This window comes from Neofelis nebulosa, chromosome 14 (genome assembly GCF_028018385.1).
Source record: "Neofelis nebulosa isolate mNeoNeb1 chromosome 14, mNeoNeb1.pri, whole genome shotgun sequence".
NCBI lineage: Eukaryota > Metazoa > Chordata > Mammalia > Carnivora > Felidae > Neofelis > Neofelis nebulosa.
This window is the reverse complement of record NC_080795.1, coordinates 8,208,032-8,230,204: the sequence shown is the minus strand read 5'-3', so window position 1 is coordinate 8,230,204 and position 22,173 is coordinate 8,208,032. Positions and strand designations below refer to the sequence as shown.

The 22,173-nt window shown below is 45.1% G+C and overlaps 1 protein-coding gene across 4 annotated transcripts in view; it reads right to left on the bottom strand.

Moving 5' to 3' along the window:
* The window catches only part of LYN (LYN proto-oncogene, Src family tyrosine kinase), a 125,336-nt gene that overhangs the window by 66,794 nt on the left and 36,369 nt on the right, over positions 1-22,173 (bottom strand). For 2 of the 4 annotated variants that reach the window (XM_058699612.1, XM_058699614.1), the window contains exon 2: positions 283-419. In XM_058699612.1, coding sequence (XP_058555595.1) covers positions 283-414 — 132 coding nt within the window. In that variant the 5' untranslated portion in view covers positions 415-419. The remainder of the gene's footprint in view (positions 1-282; positions 420-22,173) is intronic. The other 2 variants (XM_058699613.1, XM_058699615.1) reach the window with 1 other exon arrangement.

Sequence of the window (22,173 nt, the reverse complement as noted above, 5' to 3'; positions counted from 1 at the left end):
TATAAAGAGCTGGTCTTTGCACCAGTTTCGTGAAAAGTGATTTTCTTTTCACAGGAGAAGGTGACCAACGGCCCCTTTTTTTTCGGACAGGAAGGAGCCTGGTTATCGCTAAAATGTTTACAAACTCTTTAAAGGATTAAGTTACAAGGCATATCGAATGTTGTTGGGGGCCCAAGTAACGGATTTGATTTTCTGCACGCACAGTTACAGATTCGGTGTTTAAATTACGCAGCCATGCTTTGATCCTGCTGTGGGAACGCTCCCCTGAGACTATCTACTTACTGGCCTTTGCTGTTTATTGGACGTTGGATCTCTCACATAAATAGTTCGGTCAGTATTACGTACTGGTTGAGGCTTCAAATCTACTCCATCGCCATTCAGATTGTCTTTCCTTTTTGATTTTATACATCCCATATTTCCTGTTGGAATATAAAAGCAATGACAGGGTTTTACCATTCTAGAACTGGCGTTAAGCTCCCAAACATCTCCATTGACAGAGGCTAGAAAGAGTATATTTTTATGCTTTATTATAGATAACGAACTCAAATGTGCTTCACATACCCATTTGCTGGTTCATTCATTCATTCAACAGCTACTGCTCGGGGAGAAATTTTACGTCAGCCTGACATCATTCCCGCTCTAGAGACGCTCGTATTCTTGTGGCGGGGATGTGTGAATCAAAGCTACAGTACAACGGGACGAGTCCATGACAGAGGATGCAACCAACTAGGACCTAGGGAAGGGCACCTAACTCAGGCAGGTGGAGAAAGAGTTAGTCAGCAGGAAACATCCTGAAGGAAATGCTCCGTGAGTCAGAATGGGAGCCACACGGCAAAGCCACACGGCAAAGTCAGTAAAGGGATTCCGGGAAGAAAGAACTTCACTGCAAGCTACTGACCCTGAGACAACATGGCCCCTTTGGGGAACTAGTTCATCTCACCCCTTCGGGGAAGAGGTTCAAGCTGATCCCTTCAGAAAACTAGTTCTACAATGAGAAAGCTTTTCGCCAAGGAGCAGGTAGGGAAGGCCCTCGGGCTGGGATGGAAAGGGAGGCACACCTTGGGTGCAACGTCGGGGAGTTGTTGGGCTTACTTTGTCAGTTCACAAGGACACAACGTGCAAGGCAAAGTCAGGGGCTTGAGGCCTCAAAGGCAAGCATGAAGAAGACCCAGAAGGCAGAGAACCTGGCCGCAACTGAATGTGGCCTCGGGCCTGGGAAAATGGCGGGGGGCCTTCACCAAGACCGGAAATGCCAGAGGAGAGATGATGCCCGGAGGAACACCCAAATGATCAGATCCAGTAGGCTTCCCAGGAAGATAGGTGAGTGTGGAAACCAGGCGAGATGGAGGCATGAATGATGGTATCAGCAACGCATGACTACTTCGGAGGAAGAGCCACAGACAGAAGGGGTTGTGCCTGATCAGAGCACGAGGACATAACCATGCTTCCGAATGCTGAACTCTTCTACTCGTTTATCTGGTTAATACTGGGATGTATAGAGCACCACACAAAGCACTCTGGGGACTGAAGAGAGGATTCTGAAAACTATAATCAGATACGCATTCTGCCTACAGCATAGCCTCATGGTCCGATCTATACATTAAAAACCATCTGTTATGAGCTCTGTCAGAAGGTCCCATAGGGCAGTGGGTCCCAAACCTAAACGAACACCAGGGTCATCAAACTCAAGAGACCAGATTCCCGGGACACGTTCCAGGAAATTCCACTGGGGCCAGTGGAGGAGGGTACCCAGCGAGGGAGGGGGGTGCATCTGTGGAATTCGGAAGCACTGCCATTTTGGGGACCACTGCCTACAACAGCAGAGGAGGGGGAGATGATTCAGAGCTTGGGGGAGAGGTGCTGGGAATCAGGAAATAACTCCCAGAAGAAGAACTGTTCCAAGAAGTCTCAAGATCTCTGGATTATCACCCACAGGGCACGTGGCCACCGCTGATCTCTGCATCCTGTCCCGCAGGCTCCCAGTTGGCCCGCATCCCTCAACTTGTTTATCATCGCACTAGTGAGATATGAAGCCTCTAAAGGCTCAGTCACACCTCTTTCTGAAACTAGCAAGCACAGTTCCCAAAATAAAGGGGAAGCAAGTATTTCTTTGATTCAAAACAGCACCCCGCCTTTTTTTTATATGCTCAAGTTTCTGAAATGGAGAAGGGTTTTGAAGTGGATCTGTAAATGAGCGAGATGGGTTTTAGGGTAAACAGGCAAGTTCTTTTTTCACCAGTCTCAACCCCCACCCCCTCCAAAACGCTGTTTTCACTGATCGTCCATTAAAACGAGGGAATGTGGTCCTGGAGAAGGCCTCTCAGCACCCACCGCCAAGCACACGGGCAACACCAAGGGGAGGCCCTGGAGGGTCCCCCCAACCCCCCGCCCAGCTCCCCCTCGCAGAGACCGCACCCCTCCCCAACCCTCCGGGCTGCAGGTGCTCCTGAGACCCGGCTGGCTGCCCCACTCCAGCAGGTGCTCTGTATCTTGGTGTCTATTTCTCCCTCTGTGTGTGTGTCTCTCTCTCCCACCGTCTCCAGAGCTAACCCCAATGCTACCTGCCCAGCCTGGTTGTCACTAAGGACCCTATTGAAAAGATCCCCCGTCTACCCATTCCACTGCTCAGGCTTTACACTCTTCTCTTTTCTAATTGTGACCGACATCCCATTACATATTGATTAACTTGTGGTCAGCACCCGCCAGACTCGAGGCTGCTGGGGAAGCTCCCAGCCTGTTTCTTCCCGGCAGTATTCCCAGCGGCTACGCAGTGCCTGTGCAGGGCAGGTGCTCAGGGAACACGCCCCTGAGAATGACCGGGTGGGGCGGCTCTGGCTGTGTACACGCTCATCATCCCGACCCTCTTGCAAAAGGTGAACAAGAGAAAGGAGAGGAAACCCACCTCCGTCGGTTTCAGAGGCAGATATCTCTAGAACGGACTTGTAGTTTGCAAGAAATACAGACGTTAGAGGAACGAAATGATCAGACAAGTCCACAGTCCAACTCCATGTCTGGACACACTGAAGAGTGCACAGGGTAGGGGGGTGGGGACGAGACGGTTACACATTAAAAGACTAGAGACACATAACGGGTGAACCTTGCGTGGATCCTGGATGGGGGGGGGGACAGAGGAGGACACAGGGTGGGATAACCGGGGAAATCTGAATGTGTTTGAACATGATGTTAGGGAACTGCTAGGTTTCGTGGCTGATGAGATAACAGCTCTCTGATCATGCGGCATGAGGCCGAGTCTTAGGAGATGCATACAGTGCAGGGGAGGGTGGCTCATGGTGTCACAAGTTACAACGCTTTGCCCAGTACAAAGACAAGGTGGGGGCGGGGAGGCAAATACGGCAAAACGTTCAAAAATCAGAGAACTCAGGTGAGGACGTTTTCATTTTTTTTTTCCTGTGGCTTTGTTAGATTCAAAATTAAAAGTCAGAGGAGGGGGAGAAAATAAGAGGATGTTATGAACAACTTTATGAAAAAGAAGTCATACAAAATGTTAGAAACCCCGGCAGAGAGAGAGAGAGAGAGAGAGAGAGAGAGAGAGAGAGAGAGACAGACAGACTCAGCGGGAACAAGGAGAGAGAAGACAGCTGGTGTGGAGTGGGGGCGTCTGGGAGCCAGACCTCTCCAGGGTCTGGACAAAGAGGCGATGACGACTGTCCACGGGCAGTGGCCCCACGAAGGAAGAGGGAAGGATGGAAACAGAAAGCAGGTGGATGTGTAAACGGTGGCAACGGTTCACAGATGATCATCTCTTTATGTTCATTTCATAATTTCCCCTCCCCCCTGTCACCATGGATAATTGATACAAGGGCTGTTGATGACAACAATTACGACATTGCTCCCCGTGGGGTTACTGTCCTCGGTGGCTCAGGCTGAGCTGGCCTCTGCCGACGGTCCACCCGACAGGGAGTTCTAGTTCATCACCGTCCAGCGAGAAAGCTCAGAGAGCTGCTTGTGGTGACACGGGGATGAACTCAGACCTGGTCCTGCCAATTCCTCATGCTGTGGGAAGGTTCCCGAAAAGTAGAAAATCCAACGTACCCCCAACAAAAACGAAGGTGGTTACACGTTTGCAAGAGATAGGAGCTACACTCTACCATGATGCACACTTCAGCATTTATTTCATTTATTTTTATCTGAGAGAGGCAGAACGGGGTGGGGGGGGGGAGGAGAGAGAGAGAGAGAGAGAGAATGAGATTGAGAATCCCAAGCAGTCTCTGCGCTCAGTGTGGAGCCCGACGCAGGGCTGGGTCCCACAACCCTGGGATCATGACCTGAGCTAAAAGCAAATGTCAGGTGCTCAACTGACTGAGCCACCCAGGCGCCCCCACACTCTAGAATTTTTTTTTAAATATTTATAATTTTTTGAGCATCCCATGGACTCCCTGAAGAAACCCTATGATGCAGGTATTACTGACCCCACTTTACAGAAGAGCACACTGAGGCCCAGAGAGGCGGTTATGACCAGTCCAAAGCCACGGCACTGCTGAACCCTAGCGCTGGGCCTCGCACACAGGCTTAGCTGAAAGTCCAGATGATGGTGGTTTTGAAACTTGTGTCCTACCTACTTCGGTAATGATGCCGAAGGAAGAGAGACCATTTTTACAGCCTGCTTCTCTTGCAGAAGGGCTTGAAATGCTTTTCCCAAAACAGACAACGAGGAGTTTAATAAAACGAAAGCAGAAGAGCCGAGCTGAGGAAAAGAGGAAAATGGGGATGTGGTGACATGGCGGGCACCAGATTTGCTATCGCAGGTTTCCTGGCAGGAAGAACAGGGGTGCAGGGCGAGTGACGGCATTTCACGAAGGCAAGAGGAAGTCGGGCGGGCCCGTCACAGGAGGGCAAGGCCCCCCCCACAGATGCTAAGGTTTCTTATGATTAACTTCATGTAAGGTGCTACGGATGATGTAGTTCGCAAGGCCTTCAATTTTTTAGAAGTGAAGACGCATTTCATACGTGGGGATTTTCGGTCAAGGATAAAGACTGAGGGGCACCCGGGTGGCTCATTGGTCGGGCGTCCAACTTCAGCTCAGGTCATGAGCTCACAGTTGGTGAGTTCGAGCCCCGCGTCGGGCTCTGTGCTCACGGCTCAGAGCCTGCTTCGGATCCTCTGTCTACCTGTCTCCCCGCACCCCCCCCGCCCCTCCCCCACTCCCTCTTTGAAAAATAAACATCAAAAAAAAATTATGACGATAACCAAGATTTGACATGCAAAGACAGCCATGGGATCTTTATCACATAAGCTGGACTACATGGTCTAAAATAGACACAAACATCTGGGCAACTATTTGCTCACAAAGGGTCATCTGCCAACACGCCCAGGAAACGGGAGGTGGTTAACTTTTCTTTCCAGAAATTTCTTTCACTGGAACAAATATCCTTTCGGGTGGCTTATCCTCATTTAAGGGCCTTAGAATACAAACATCCTTTGGGGTGCCTTATCCTCAGTTAAGGGCCTTAGAATACTAAAATCGTTTTTAAGAAAAGATTTAAGAAAAGACTAAGTATGAGTCTTCATTTACTACCCTGCTCCCTCTGGTCAGATCAAATAATGCCTTACCGTTATCCATGCCCTTGCTAAAAAAGCAACCGTCCGCTTGGAATTCTACTTCCGGGGACGGATTTCTTTTTCTCCCCCTCCAGCTTTACTGAAATATAACTGACATAGGACATGGTGTAATTTAAGGCATACAATGTTAATGATTTTGTACACCGTGTATTGTGAAATTATTCCCACAATAAGGTTAGTTAACACCTCAATCACTTCACGGGGTTGTCGGGTTATTTTCATGGTAAGAACTTTAGAGGAACTGTTCTTGAGATACACAAGGTTGTTCACGTGAACGTTATGTATATCATATAGAGAGACAATCTACATGTCAGTAGGGGAGAGTTCATTAAGTTGGGTTAAACTGACATATTCTGAGAGTAGAATGAATTAAAAAGAGAGATTTGTAGAATTCAGGCATTCTTGACCATCGGTCATTACTGATTGAAAAAACACACAGAGACACAGGGACACACACATATCCATATGAAAGCATATCCATCTATCCACAGAAAAAGAAGACAGACCCATCACCATGTTGGTTAGGTTCTGAAGTCCATTGTAAGGGGCAAGATCCTATACAGAAATTTTCTCTTCAACATTCCGAAAGAGGACGCCACAACTTATAAGATATTTTGGAGTGAGGACTGTAGCATTGGATTGCTGAACTCAAATCCTGGGTCCATCAATTATTAGCTGTGTGATCTTGGGCGAGTTGCCAAACCTCTCTGTGCCTCAGGATCCTTCTGAAAACTGGAGATAATCTTACCTAGCTCATTGCGTTGTTATGATGCTCAAATGAATGAAGTTAGTCAATGTTTGTAAGTGCTTACAAGTATGCTGAAAACGGCACACTGGAAGAGCTATAGACGTGTTTGTTAAGCACATAGATAAATGCGGTCTAAACGCTAGTTTCCCTCCAGCGCAGCAAGGGAAACACTGTCGCCGATGAGAAACAGAAGCACAGCCTCTACCCCACCCCGAAGAGGGAACGGTAGGAGCCCATCGCCACCTCACCCTCGGGGTGGCACCCAGGCCACCTGGCCCATCCAAATGGCCATTTTCTTCCTTACTCCGTCCCTCCCCTCTTTGGGGTGGGTGCCTTCCATGCCGGGTCAACTCTGCCGTATGCTTGGGTATGGCATGATGACCAGAATGTGAGTGCATATGCATTACCCTGTGATTAAAGACGGGGAGAGAAGCTGGGGAGTGGAAGAGGTTCCTGAGTTTGCACTTAACATGCATTTTGGGTAATATCTTGGCCTCTGTCACAGATTTCCCAGGTTTAAAAGGTACTATGGTGGCGCCTGGGTGGCTCAGTCGGCGAAGCATCCGACTTCAGCTCAGGTCATGATCCTGCGGTTCGTGAGTTCGAGCCCTGCTCTGGACTCTGGACTCTCTCTTCCTCTCTCTCTCTCTGCCCCTCGCTCACTCATGCTCTCCCTCTCAAAAATAAATAACATTTAAAAAATATATAAAAAAGTGAAGGTATTACACCCCATATATTATATTTCAACCTATATTTTTCAAGTCCGTACAAATCACTTCCCTGACTGCTACATAAAAGTTTTGAAATCACTCATTTCTCATATTATCAGAGCCTAAAGAAATATAAAGTAGGAAACTGGAAGCTATTTCCCCCTATGTAATCTGAATCCGTATTTTAACAGCAAGTTAAAATCCTAGATCTTAAAATTTAAAAACAAGGTTACTAGAATTTAACCCCCCAGAACCTGCATTTCCAGCCTTTATAAAATGCTACAAAGAAACTGTGTTGGTATCCCGTTTTGTTTTTATTATGATTTGTAAATTTCCTGTCTTTACTCCATCAGCCAAAAAGAAAGTAAATTGTCTTTTTTTTTTTTTTTTTTAAACTCACCACTACTTCTCCCAACCGACTGCTTTAATTTGCATGCAGTTTTCCCAGCAGCAAGCCAATTACTCATCCAAAGGCTCATCAGGAGCTCCAGAACCTTCTTCCTGTTACCGACCTCCTGTCTAACCTTGCAATATCCAGCGTCATTCTGGAGTTACCAGACATGTGTATGTGGGAAGGGAGGAGCAGCGAAGAATATGCTGGGCTACTTTGTGCCCAGCATTGCCCCGATGAGGAAAGCAAAGCCCAGAGGTGAACCTGTGCGAGGTTATCAAAGGTCTTAGGTACAAATGGAACTTGGTCCATCGGCTTCGAAGCCACACTTCTTGACCCACCCAAGGCTTTGCTGCCTCCCCATACTGTGAGTTTCATCTCTGAATTAGTGAGCTTAGAAACACAAGACAAAGAAAAAGGAAGCCCCAATGACATAGGGAGAACAACCCCCCCCCTCCCCCAAAGTGACCTTCAGCATTTAATAAAAAAGAAGGGGGAGAGCCTGGGTGGCTCAGTCCGTTAAGCACGGCTCAGGTCATGACCTCACGGTTCACGAGTGGGAGCCCCCCATTGGGCTCTGCAGTGACAGCACAGAGCCTGCTTTGGGATTCTCTCTCTCTCCCTCTCTCTCTCTCTCTCCCCTGCTTGTGCTCTCTAGCTCTCAAAAATAGATAAACGTTAAAAAAAAACAAAAAACCCCCCAAACAGTGATCTTGAACTTCCAAAGTAGGCTGGGTTTGGTTCAAGGGTCATTCCCAGGAATTTATCCCTAAATAACGTCTTCCATGCCTCGTGCTTACATTCCAGAACCAGCTATTTAACTCAAGCCTTGCTTTGTCTGCCCAAATAGAAGCCTTCTTGACACCCTTTGATTGTTTTCCTTCTTAGTGTGCTTTCAAGAATGAGACTCCGTAGATGTTTTTAGAGAGGCAAGGTCGATGGAGGGGCTCCAACAACCTATCAGAGAGAAAGTGTCTCAGTGGTAGCCTCAGGACAACAGAGGAGGAGAAAGCTCCAGAACTAAACTCCATAATCAACTCCATCAGTTCCTACTTAAGTAGTTTTCTTTTGCCAACGTTCCTAAATTCCTTTCGAGAAAGATAGAATTGAAAAAGATGTAGCCGGACTCTCTTAGACAACTAAGATTTCTCTCCTCTGTAGGCCATGGTAATCATTTTCAAATGTTCTCGGTATTTTCCCCTGGATGAAATCGCCCAGAAAACCATACTGACACAGTTAGTAAGCTGATAACCAGGGCCACCCGGGTCCAGACCCTGGTTTCGACCAGCCTCGAATACGAGGTCCTGAAGGTTGAGGGGCAATTAAGTCAATGTCGTTTTGGTATTGGGTAGTCCTGGCTCCTAGGTTTCCTCTGGGTTCCGTAAATCTAAGCAAATCCTTGACAACGCGGGTCACAGGACTGCTCTATGGTGTGGGTGTCACCTCTGGTCTGTGACTAAAGGTGGGATCCGCGTAGAAGGGAGTGGGGTGCTTTACAAGAAGTACTTCTTGAGTTATAAAATGTGACAGAGAGCCTGAAGGAGCATTAGAAAGAGTAAGAATGGGGTAGAACCCCCATTCTAAATAAAAGGGGGCCACGCCCACCCACTTTTATTAAGGGCCAATTGGGAAAGGGGGGTGGGGCGGGAAGTTGCTTTAAGTACATTTAGTAGTTGTAGGTCTACACCCCCAGATCCAACCTGGAGGAGGCTGTACATCTGACAGAGGGTCTGTCTCTCTTTTTGCTTATAGGATGAGGCACAACCGAAGGCTATCTGGAGGCTCCCTTCACTCAGAAGCCTTTTGAAGGGACAGGGGCTCTGGGAGATCCCGCTGTGATCCATTCGCTCTGGAGGGGCTGTTCGGGTTAACGCTCCACACAGTCAGCAGTGCCCATCATATGGCAGCAGACACACAAAGGACGTGGAGAGAACCCGTGGCTTTTTTCCCTCCCCAAGTAGCACAACAGAAACCCTGTACCTACGTAGGTACCACCTAAGAAGGGAGGAGGAGAAACCCGAAGAGCGAAACTCCCATCTTAAAGAGGTGGCGACATGATGGAAAAAAGACTAAGCTGGGAAAACTTCAAACCCTGTTGGCAAACTTAAGGCTGTTTGCTGACCTGCTGTTATTCAGAGGGATGAGGAGCGAGGGTTGAAGACCGTGAAGCCTTCTTTCCTCTGTTTTTGCACGGCCGAGGTGCAGTGTGGACATTCCGCAAGCTTGCTACCCACAGGAGGCAGGGCATTCTGGAATGCATTCGTGATGATGGTTTTAGAACCTTGTGAAGCTGCTAGAAACCACTGAACTGTGTGTCTTAAAAGGGTGAATTTATGGCATGTGAATTGTGTCGATAACGAATTAATTTCAAAATATGCTTCCTCGACCCCCCAAGAGATGGATATAGGGCAGTATGGCTGGCTTCCCCTTCGTGAGATTTTATGTTTTTGTGATCGAAATCTGAGACATTTTAATTTACCTTATGTTTGCCAATGTCTCCATCTGGTTTGAAAGCTTGTTTTTATTATATGCTGTAGGACGCAGAGCAGCAGGGAGATCCAGATATTATGCAGTTAGCTACAATGTAAATGTGTAGCATAAACAACAGGAAGCCCATCCTGAAATATTCTGAAATAACGATGCATAAAAAGAGCAAGTTGACTGCGTTTATCAGAACCTTAATAAACCAAAACAGTTTTAGTCGCCGCATTTATCAGAGTGAGTCCAGAAAAGATCATTAAAGAATTAGGTGAGGGTTCAAATACCTGAACATTTGGAATCTGGAGAAGTTCAAGGGTAATTGGACTCTGGCGGGAAGACCGCAGAGGATAATGACAGGTACAGGAAACTAGGAACTGGGAAGCAGAGTTGCTGGGTCCAGCCTTGACAGTCCTGTAATTATGGACAAAACCACTTTTCTTCTCTGGGCTCTAATTTCTTCACCATAAAATGAAACCATGTGGCTTGGCATGAGACTAAATGATACTATTTTTAACTTGACAATACATATTAAAGTCTTTTAAAATGTGTGCGCTTCTTGGGGCGCCTGGGTGGCTCAGTCACTTAAGTGTCCTACTTCAGCTCGGGTCATGATCTCGCGGTTCCTGAGTTCAAGCCCTATGTCAGGCTCTGTGCCGACAGCTCAGAGCCTGGAGCCTGCTTCACATTCTGTCTCTGTTTCTCGGCCCCTCCCCTGCTCGTGCACTCTCTAATATAAATAAACACACACACACAAATGTGTGCACTTCTTAACATTCCATTCAGCAATACATTGTTTCTAAGAAAATAACTGGTCACTTACACAAAGCTCTGTAGAAAAGGATATTTTCTTTATAAAGAAAGGGGACTGTGTGTAAATACCACACGATCAGAAATATACTCGAAATACAAAACTATAGGTCACTCTCAAAGTTTATTACACCTACAGCCAGTTCTCTGAAAAATTACAAAATGATCAATTTACCAACATTTGTATATTTCAACTAGGTTTATGTAATTTTATACTAGAGGGATGGTTTTAACAGCTTAAGTTTACAACTGTGTATTATTAGTTGAAGTGGTTTTAATAGCTTAAAGGTATAACAATTGTTATTGAATGTAATTGTTTTAAAAGCTTTTGAAAGTTCCTAGGATGCCTTTTAAGGAAAGTTCTATTTTTAAAAACAGGATTGTTTTTAAACAGTTCTATTTTAAAAAACAGGATCTTCTTAGGACTATATTAATATTAGTTGGTAATAAGTAGGTAATAAGTAGTTTAATTTTTTTTAAAGAGGGGGGGAGGGGCAGAGGAAGAGAGAAAATCCCAAGCAGGTTCCGTGCTCAGTGCAGAGCCCGATGCTGGACTCAATCCCACAACTCTGGGATCATGACCTGAGCCAAAATCAAGAGTTGGGTGCTTCACCAGACATATATATTCTATATATATTCAAATATATATGTACTATGTAATATGTAATAAAGTGGGCTTTATTACAGCATGCACAAAAATAAACTCAAAATGGATTAAAGACCTAAATGTAAGACTTGAAACCTACAAACTTCCAAAAGAAAACAAAGGCAATCAATCAACTCTTGGACATCAGCCTTAGCAATAGTTTTCTGTCTTTCCAGGCAAGGGAAACAAAAGCAAAAATAAACAATTGAAACTGCAAAAAAACTAAAAAGTTTTTGCACAGTGAAAGAGATCATCAATAAAATGAAAAGGCAGGGCACCTGGGTCACTCAGTCGGTAGAGCACCCGACTTCGGCTCAGGTCATGATCTCAGAGTTCGTGAGTTCGAGCCCCACACGTTGGGCTCCGTGCTGACAGCTCAGAACCTGGAGCCTGTTTTAGATTCTGTGTCTCCCTCTCTCTCCGCCCCTCCCCTGTTTGTGCACTCACTCTCTCTCTCTCAAAATTAATATTAAAAACAATTTTTTTAAATAAAATGAAAAGGCAACTTATTGAATGGGAAAGGTATTTGCAAATGATATATCCAATGAGGGGTTAATATCCAATATGAAGAATATGAACATAAATATATTAATATAAAGAACTCCTACAACTCAAACAGTCTGATTAAAAAATGGGCTGGGGCTCTGAATAGACATTTTTCCAAAGACATCCAGATGGCCAACAGACACATAAAAAGATGCTCCACATCACTCATCATCAGGGGAATGCAAATCAAAACCCCAATGAGACACAACCTTATACCAGTCAGAATGGCTAAAATAAAAAAAGACAAGAAAAGCAAGTGCTGGCAAGGATGTGGAAAAATAGGAACCCTGTGCACTGTGGGTGGGAATGTAAGTTTGTGACAGCCACTATGAAGAACAGTATGGGGTTTCCTCCAACAAATCAAAAACGGCGATAACCTATAATCCAGCAATTCCATTTCTGGATATTTACCTGCAGAAAATGAAAACACTAACTCAAAACTTTATACGCACCCCTATGTTTATTGCATAATTATGTATAATAGCTAAGATATGGAAGCAACCTACGTGTCCATCAGTGGATGAACGGATAAAAAAGTGGTACACACACACACACACACAGGAATATTACTTACCCATAAAAAAAAAAGAGTGAGATCTTGCCATTCACAATGGCATAGATGGACCTAACAGGTATTATGTTAAGTCAGAGAAAGACAAATATCTCACAGTTTCACTTATACCTGGAATCTAAAAACCAAAGCAAATGAATGAACAGATACAGATTCATAAATACGGAAAAGTGTCGTTATCAGAGGAGGGGGGGGGCTGGGGGTATAGGCAAAACAGGTGAAGATGAAGAGATACAAAATTCCAAGTATCAAGTAAATAAGTCACAGGGATGAAACGTACAGCAAAGAAATATAACAAACAAGAGAAGCTGGACCCATGGCTTACGATCTTTGAAACGCTGATAATCTGTCGAAGTTAAGAACTTGGAGAGGTTGCAGCTAAAGCCGTGTCTTTGCTAAGAATTTGAACGGAAATAAATTGTCAATCATGGATATGCTGACTACACCTAAGGAAAACCGTTCAACATCCAGGAGATGCACCTAGGCGGGCATCTATGGCATGATACAAAATTCAGCTTCCTTCAGCTGTCTTGGGCTTAGAGAAACAGACACCTACCTGCCAGGTGTCTCAAGAGGTGACAAGGACTCAGACCCCTATGTGAACACAAGAGGCAACTGATACCCCCATGGCCCCTTCTCTTGGACTCCTAGCAAAGTTGGAAGGTCTCAGGTAAGGGAGTTGGCGGCGGAAGAAAGAGGCTGAGCAAAGGTCCTGTGACTGGAATGAGGTGAGGGGTAGGAGAGGAGCTGGTATGGCTGGAGTGAGGCAAGCAAGGATCTGAGTGGTAAGAGGCAAGGCCGAGGGCCTGACCCTCTTATGATAAGTGTGCAGCGGATGACAAATACACAAGCGATGGGTGGCATCCCCCTGGATCCGTGTGCATTAAGAAGCCTTGCTTACACAGCCGATCCCAATTTGCATAAGTCTTAGTTGAGCAATTTCACACAGAGGAAGACAAGAGGGGATTGTTGAAACAGTGGGGTTTTTTTGGTTTTGTTTCTCTTAACAATAAAAGGGAACACAATGAAAACAAGATGAGTTCATGGAAACTTATGTATCAGAGAAGCTTATGTATCAAACGTGTCATTTAAATGACCAGAAGAGGAAATGAAAGGCAGAGTATGAATTCTGTACGTACGGCCAACCAAGAAGTGTAATCAACTTCAACTTTGCGTCTAGCCTCAGATTTCTGTGATCAAGAATTCTGCCACATAGATTTGGAAATGCATAAAATCATGTATTTATATTCCATCTTAAGAACTAAAGCAGCTTTACATGCGTGCAGGCAACATAATACAAACTACTAGGAAATAAGAAAAAAAAAAAAAAAAAAAAAAAAAGGTGAAACTGAACCCAAGGCAGCTGAAGGAAGCTGAATGTTACAGCTTGCCATGAGTTTCTGTGCAATTGTTAGACGTAGGCTGCAAATCTACAAAAAGTGTAGGTTTTCTTGAGGCTGAAGCCAAGAGGAGGAAAAGAGGCCTCAGATATAAATAAATCGGCTGCTCTACAACAGAATTTCTCAACCTCAGCACTACTGACATTTGGAACCAAAAGAATTTTTTGTTGTGGGGGGCTGTCCTGCACAGTGTTGGGTAGTTAACGGCACCCTTGGCCTCTACCCAAGAAGAGAGTGACACCCTTCTCACCCCACCTCCTCGTGAGTCGTGATAACCAAAAATGCCTCCAGACACTGCCGAATGTCCCTTGATGAAGGCTATGTGGCAGGAAATCAGATGTTTTAATTACTGGCAATGACCTTACGTACTGAGATTTTCTGCTACACGTTGGGGTAAAACAATATGCTTTGTTAGTCAACGGTGAAAGTCAGGTTTAATGTCCCACTATAAAGTTTCAGGGACATAGCCAGAAATTTTGTCCGGTAGATGTCTGGACGTCTGCCTATATACACAGGGACAGACACAGACCCACAAAGACACACACAGAGATCCGGTGTTTGTTGGAATGGTTCCAGAAACTTTTTGTGAGAAAATCATCACCCTGACTCTACACTTCTATATAGACTAGTCATGGGGCGCCTGGGTGGTTCAGTCAGTTAAGCATCCGACTTTGGCTCATGGTTTGTGAGTTCGAGCCCCACATTGGGCCCTGTGCTGTCAGAGTGAAGCCTGCTTGAGAACCTCTCTCTCTCTCTCTCTCTCTCTCTCTCTCCTCCTTCACACCCATTCCTCTCTCTCAAAAATAAACAAACATTAAAAATAAATCAATAAAACTAGTCTCACGAGATAAAACTAGAAGAAACAGTAAGAATCATCTATTCTACCTACCCCCCTCTTATGAAAATGTATTTTATTTTCACTGAAGTTAACACAAAAACTCATTTAAAACTTCACTCTGGAAGAAATGGGCAGAAAACATGAATAGACACTTCTCTAAAGAAGACATCCGGATGGCCAACAGGCACATGAAAAGATGCTCAACATCGCTCCTTATCAGGGAAATACAAATCAAAACCACACTCAGATATCACCTCACGCCAGTCAGAGTGGCCAAGATGAACAAATCAGGAGACTATAGATGCTGGCGAGGATGTGGAGAAACGGGGACCCTCTTGCACTGTTGGTGGGAATGCAAACTGGTGCAGCTGCTCTGGAAAGCAGTGTGGAGGTTCCTCAGAAAATTAAAAATACACCTACCCTATGACCCAGCAACAGCACTGCTAGGAATTTACCCAAGGGATACAGGAGTACGGATGCATAGGGGCACTTGTACCCCCAATGTTTATAGCAGCACTCTCAACTATAGCCAAATTATGGAAAGAGCCTAAATGTCCATCAACCGACGAATGGATAAAGAAGTCGCAGTTTATATGCACAATGGAATACTACGTGGCAATGAGAAAAAATGAAATATAGCCTTTTGTAGCAACGTGGATGGAACTGGAGAGTGTGATGCTAAGTGAAATAAGCCATACAGAGAAAGACAGATGCCATATGGTTTCACTCTTATGTGGATCCTGAGAAACTTAACAGAAACCCATGGGGGAGGGGAAGGAAAAAAAAAAAAAAAGAGGTTAGAGTGGGAGAGAGCCAAAGCATAAGAGACTCTTAAAAACAGAACAAACTGAGGGTTGATGGGGGGTGGGAGGGAGGGGAGGGTGGGTGATGGGTATGGAGGAGGGCACCTTTTGGGATGAACACTGGGTGTTGTATGGAAACCAATCTGACAATAAATTTCATATATTGAAAACAAACAAACAAACAAACAAAAACAAAAAAAACCTTCATTGTGAACAGAATAGAGAGCCCAGAAACAGACCTACTGGAATATGGTGAACTGATCTTTGACAGAGGAGTCTGTGAAATTAATTCAATGGAGAAATGACAGTCTTTCCAACAAATGGTGCTGAACAGTTGGATATCCACACGAGAAAACACATTAATCTAGACCCAGACCTTACACCATTTACAAAAATTAGCTCAAAATGGATAAGCAGAACTAAATGTAAAATGCTTTAAAAATGTACAAAAGATCTGAACAGGCACCACTGAAGAAGATACACATGGTAAAGAAGCATATGGGAAGATGCGAAACACCATACATCACGAAGGAATTGCAGATTAATGCAACAGTGATATATATCACCACACGCCCAGAAGAATGGCCAAAATCCAAAACACCGACAACACCAAATGCTGGTGAAGATACGAGGGAACGGGAACGCTCGTTCGTGGCTGGGGGAATGTAAAAACGGCGCAGCCACTTCGGAATACAGTTTGTGGCAGTGTCTTGCCAAACTAAATTTTCTCTTGACAAATGATTCAGTAACCGGACTTCCTAGCATTCACCCGAATGAATTGAAAACTTAAGTTCGCACAAACCCTGCACGCGGATGTTTACAGCAGCTTTATTCGTAACGGCCCGAGCTTGGAAGCAGCCAAGACGCACCGCAGCAGGTGAATGCATCAACAAAGGAAGGTACATCCAGACAAAAAATATTCTTCATAAATAAAAAGAGATGGGCCATCGAACCATAAAAAGACACGGAGAAAACTTCGATACACATTGCTAAATGAAAGAAACCAATATGAAAAGGCTGCATGCCGCATGATTGCAACTATATGACCTTCTGGAAAAGGCAAAACAGCACTGTTCCCTGGAAATAGTAAGAAGATCCGTGCTCACCAGGGGGAGTTCAGGGGGAGGAAGGAAGAGGCGGAACGCTGGGGATTTTTAGGGCAGTGAACTATTCTATTCGAAGATGCGATGGCGGATACATGACATTATACATTGGTCAAAACCCATAGGATGTACAAAACAAAGAGTGAACCCTAATAAAAACCGGACTTTCATTGATAATAGTGTACCAATCTTGGCTCATCAGTTGTAACAAATGTACAAGGTAATCCAAGATGTTAATAATTTGGGAAAACGGGGGGGTGCCATATGGGAAACTCTCTGAACTTTCCACTCAATAAACCACTCTGTAAACCTAAAACTGCCCTAAAAGGAATGTATTAATTTTTTAAACTATATTATGACAGAAGATACCAATCCATATACTTTTGAGTCCATATGTCAGAAAACAGATCTTCGATTTTGAAAAGATGATTGCCTTAAAATAGTTCTGCTGGGAAAATCTGCACACATCCACCTACTACGTATGCTCCCCAAATTTTCCAATTATCAAGGGCAGGCTCTTACCTGCTCTACCTTATTATGGCGTAAAATACAGTAGAATTTCATTAAACCTTCTCAGCTGAATTCCTAAGCTTCTACAGTGTTAGCGTGGGAAAATAACTGGTAAGAGACAGGAGATCCATTAATGTTTAATAATAAAGCCGTGAATCCTAGCAATATGCTTATAGCCCTTTATGATAAATGAGAAGTAAAACTGTATTAGGCTTGTAAAAATGGCAAGACAAAACACATCTGATAACATAGCCCTGAGTTTATACACATGTATCTGCAGGGTGAACAGGATTTTATCAGCAATAGTAATCCCACAGAACCACTGTCAACCAATAGTTAAGTCAAATAAGTAAAAATAGGAGGAGTGGCAGGTACATAAGAGATGTGGTCCATTTAAGGGACGGTTATAGAGAAAATGGTTGGATCTGGCGAGTGAAACCGGACGGGGGATGTTAGGAAGGGGGGGTAGGAGTCTGCTCTTTTATGTTAAAGCTTTTAGCTGTTTTGGTTTTTAAATTGTGTACAAGTCTCCCCCTTGATGGCGATGAAGAATTTTTTTTAAGGATGGCTAAAAGAATTGTGTACCTAAATTAAAAAAAAAAAAAAAAACACAAAACTGTTTATGGGGTGCCTGGGTGGCTCAATTAGTTAAGCATCTGACTCTTGATTTTGGCTCAGGTCATGATCTCACGGTTCATGGGATGGAGTCTCGCGTCAAGCTCTGTGCTGACAGTGCAGAGCCTGCTTGAGATTCTCTCCTTCTCCCGCTCTCTCAAAATAAGTAAATAAACTAAAAAAACAAAACAAAACAACTTTATAGTGTAACATTAAAAAAAAAAAAGCAAGGTAAGTTTCACATACATTATGATTACATATGTAGAAAAAGTTTGGAAAGAAATATTAAAATCAAATGAAATCAAAATTGAAACGAAAACACCTCATGCTTCTATGGCGGGTCAGAGCTTTTCCTGGTCTTTCTCCCTTGCCGACATGTGTACAGAAAGCAACCGTGTTTGACTCTGATAAAAATACGCCTGTAAAATTAGACATCAAACATGGCGAGCTATGTATTTATGCTGCTCCCCTCTACCCACAGTGGCCTTTTGGACTTTCCCATTATCTGGGAGACAAGGGGCACCCATACGATGTTCAGTCCTGCTACAATGCCTTGAGGTCAGCCAGCCTCGGTGTCCTCAGATAGGGAACGGGGTGATACAGGCACTCATCCCGGTATGGTTGTGGGGACTTTAAATGTATTCAAGAGAGCTGCAGGCACGGAAAGCCCGTCTTCCCCATGGGCTGGCACCCATGTGAGCTTGTGGTCAATAAAGTATGATGGTCAAAAGCCAGGCAATGAGTCTACCCCAGACGACCAAAGGTCACAGGACCAAAGGTTCTTCGGGAGGAAGAAGAAGAACTGGAAACCATTCTTTGGACTAAGCTTGAAGACAAAACAGCAACTTATCAAGTGTGGTGGAAGATACTAGAAGCAGACAGGAGAGAGTAAACTTTAAACTCACTCCAGGAGTCTAAAAGTGAAAAAGAGGAAATGAGGCCACGGCTGGGTCCCAAGTTACTTTCTTAAAATGGTATGGCCAAAAAGGGTCACGAGATGCAGGAAGAGAAAAAGGGACGGGAGGCAGAGAGGAGACCTGCGGTCACGGTTCCCAAACTGTGTGCCACGGCACCCAGGGTGCCACTGCAAACTCGAGGCGTGCCCGGGGATATTTCAAATTTTCGAGGGAAACACCATGACATCTATTGGACGCTGTGAGAACGAGTAGCTCAAGGCAGCTCAGGTTCAACATGAGCTTGCACTGTATTCCTTCCAGCAATTTCGAATCTGTGTGAAACAGGGTTTTCTGTGGTTGCTGTGATAAAAAGGAAGGATCGCAGGGAACAGAAACGCGAAGATAAACATGGAACAGAAAGTAAGGCTGCTGGTGTCCAATCCAACTCCAAAAGTCGAGAGGCTGCATGACACAGGTACACACATCCCACTAGGGTACATTCGTGTTCATTTAATAACATCAGGGCGCCTGGGTGGCTCAGTCGGTGAAGCATCCGACTTCAGCTCAGGTCATGAACTCGCAGTTTGCGAGTTCTCTGCTGTCAGCACGGAGCCTGCTTTGGAACCTCTGTTTCCCTCTCTCTGCCCCTGCCCGGCTCGCGTGCACACACACACTCTGTCTCCCCAAAATAAATACACGTTAAGAAAACACTTTAAAGAAGAATAATGTAAAAATAGTATGCTTTACTTTCAACGTTTGTGTGCTATTTTTTCAAATGGTGCTAAGGTGTTATAATAAATACGTATTAAGTTGTTTGGACCTAGCAACCTAAACACAGACGGAACTCTTTTGTGTGTCTTCTGCTCTAGGATTGACCATGTAAAAATTACTGACACACTCAGGGTCAGTAATCTTTAAAATGTGAGCAGGTTAGGACAGACCAGGTGGGTGCTGCGAGCCTGAGCAGTGAGGCAGAGAGAGAGCCGAGGGTGGGGTCACCAGCCACGTGCACCTGGGGCGGGGACAGGGTGGGGGGCGCAAGGTCTCCTGGCACCGAGAACCCCCCACCTTCAACTTCACATTGCCTACCCTGCTGTAAGGAGAACCCACCCATTCTCAGTAGGAATACGCTAGAGGACGTCCCGATTCGTTTTAGAAAAATCTCAAATCATGGAGACAGCATGACAGGCATATTCTGTTGAATTTCCGTTTTTCTTCATGGAAATGCCTTTTTCTCACCGTCCTACTCACCTGGGCTCAGAAGCCCCGTCATCTTTGCGACCTGCGTGTCATGCTTGACTCAGTAGAAACAACGCTCCGTCGAGCCCTGTCCCTTCCGCAAGATAATTGTGGCTGGCTTTGAAGCTTAGGAAAAGGCATGGACTGGACGAATAGTGGATCGCGGTGGTTTTTCCCACATTAGTCTCCTGTGTTACGAAACCCTACATGATGTTAATCACTAATATCGCAGCATTTTAGGGATAACTAGTCTGGATTGTGGCAGGTGCCTCCTCGCTAGTCCTTCGGCAGCAGCCTTTCCCCTGCCCTTTGCTCATCTCTGCGAATCATCTGATCACTGTGTCTGTCGAGATTCCAAGTTCTTCAGGCCACCTTCCGTTACTTCACTGGTCCAGTGAGTTAATACCTATTCGCAGAGCCCAGTTTCACAGTGACGATCTGCGGCCATTCATCCCTGCCCTGCCCACTTCCCTGTTTACATTTCTCCATAGGAATGTTGGAAGCATTCAGATTACAGGACCCATGTCACCATCTGTCGGGCTCTCCTCCCGGGAGAGCAGGGATTTTTGTTAGTTCTGTACACAGCTGTAGGGCCAGAGCCGAGAACAAACCTAACTCACACCCAATCTTGCCTGCTCCCCTCAGGTCACATCCTTCTCTACCTCTGATTTCTTCCCTGTGTAATCAATTTGGAATGTAGGCACAAGCCCCGAGACGTCTCCCTCTCATGCCGGTAACAAAACTCTTAAATTGCCTACCTGTGAACGTGTACATAGCCTCCTCGACTAGACTATAAACTCCCTGAGGGCAGACACGGTCTCCTCTACCTTTTCGTAGACCACCTTGCGTCCGCCACCCAAACACCCACAGAACCCTCCCCAGCTGCCAAGTCAGCAATAAAGCACCATTTACTGAGTTAAAGTTGAATTTGGAAATTCCAAGGACTGTGTTTTGCAGTCAGACGTAATTCTACAAGTAGAATTCATTACTTTTGTGTTTAGATTTTTTTATGTTTTATTTTCAAGAGAGAGAGACAGAGAGGCTACGAAGCGTGAGGAGGAGAGGGACAGAGAGAGAGAGGGAGACATAGAATCCGAAGCAGGCTCCAGGCTCTGAGCTGTCAGCACAGAGCCCGGTGCTGGGCTCGAACCCACGAACCGTGAGATCACGACCTGAGCCAATGTCAGATGCTTAACCAACTGAGCCACCCAGGCACCCCATTTGTTTTTTTAATAGATGATCAGTAAATGTTAGACCCCCAAATTCTTTTAGTTTCAGACCATGAAAACATGAATCTAGATCATGAAAACAATCAAAATGCCCCCATTAACTAAAAATCAAAGAATTGGGGCTGAAAATCTCTACATTAAAAAAATAACTTTTCTGGGGGTGCCTGGGTGGCTCAAGTCTGTTAAGCGTCGACTCTTGATCTTGGCTCAGGTCATGATCTCCTAGTTTGTGAGTTCAAACCCTGCATCGGGCTCTGCACTAACAGCACAAAGCCTGCTTGGGATTCTCTCTCTCCTTCTCTCTCTGCCCCTCCCCCGCATTCATTCATTCATTCTCTCTCTCTCAAAAACAGAGAAACTTAAAAAAAATAACTTTTCGGAAGTGAAGTAGCAAAGGGCTTTGGAATGAGGAAGCATGGGCCCAGTTTGGTTCCTCCATTTATTAATAGCCATATAAATATCAGCAAGTTACTTGTTAATTATACTTCATTTTACTCGTTTATGAAACGTAAGGAATATTCCTCCTTCAAAGGTGGCTGTAAGGATGAACTGAAATAGCATCTGTTACGTGCTTCACCCAAAACAAGTGAGTGATGTGTTACTTCCCGTTTTCCCTCCCTGTCCCCGAAAACAAGGGGAGCCAGATTACAGTGACATTATCATACTGAAGTGAGAAAAAGGCTCGGGTTACCTCTGGCATGAACACAGTTGTTACATAAAAATTGCTAGGAAACCTTCATGAGTGTGGATTCCACCCCCAGCTATTTTCATGGCACGCCAGACAGCTTCTAACGATAGCTTCTCCCTCTTCTCCACCTGAATTCTTTTAAAATTTTTTAAAAATGTTTATTTTTGAGAGTGAGAGAAAGTGAGAGAGAGAGAGAGAGAGAGAGCGCGGGTGAGGATCAGAGAGAGAGGGAGACACAGAATCCAAAGCAGGCTTCAGGCTCCGGGCTGTCAGCACAGAGCCCGACGTGGGGCTCGAACCCATGGACTGCGAGATCAAGACCTGAGCCGAAGTCGGATGCTCAACCGACTGGGCCACCCAGGCGCCCCTCT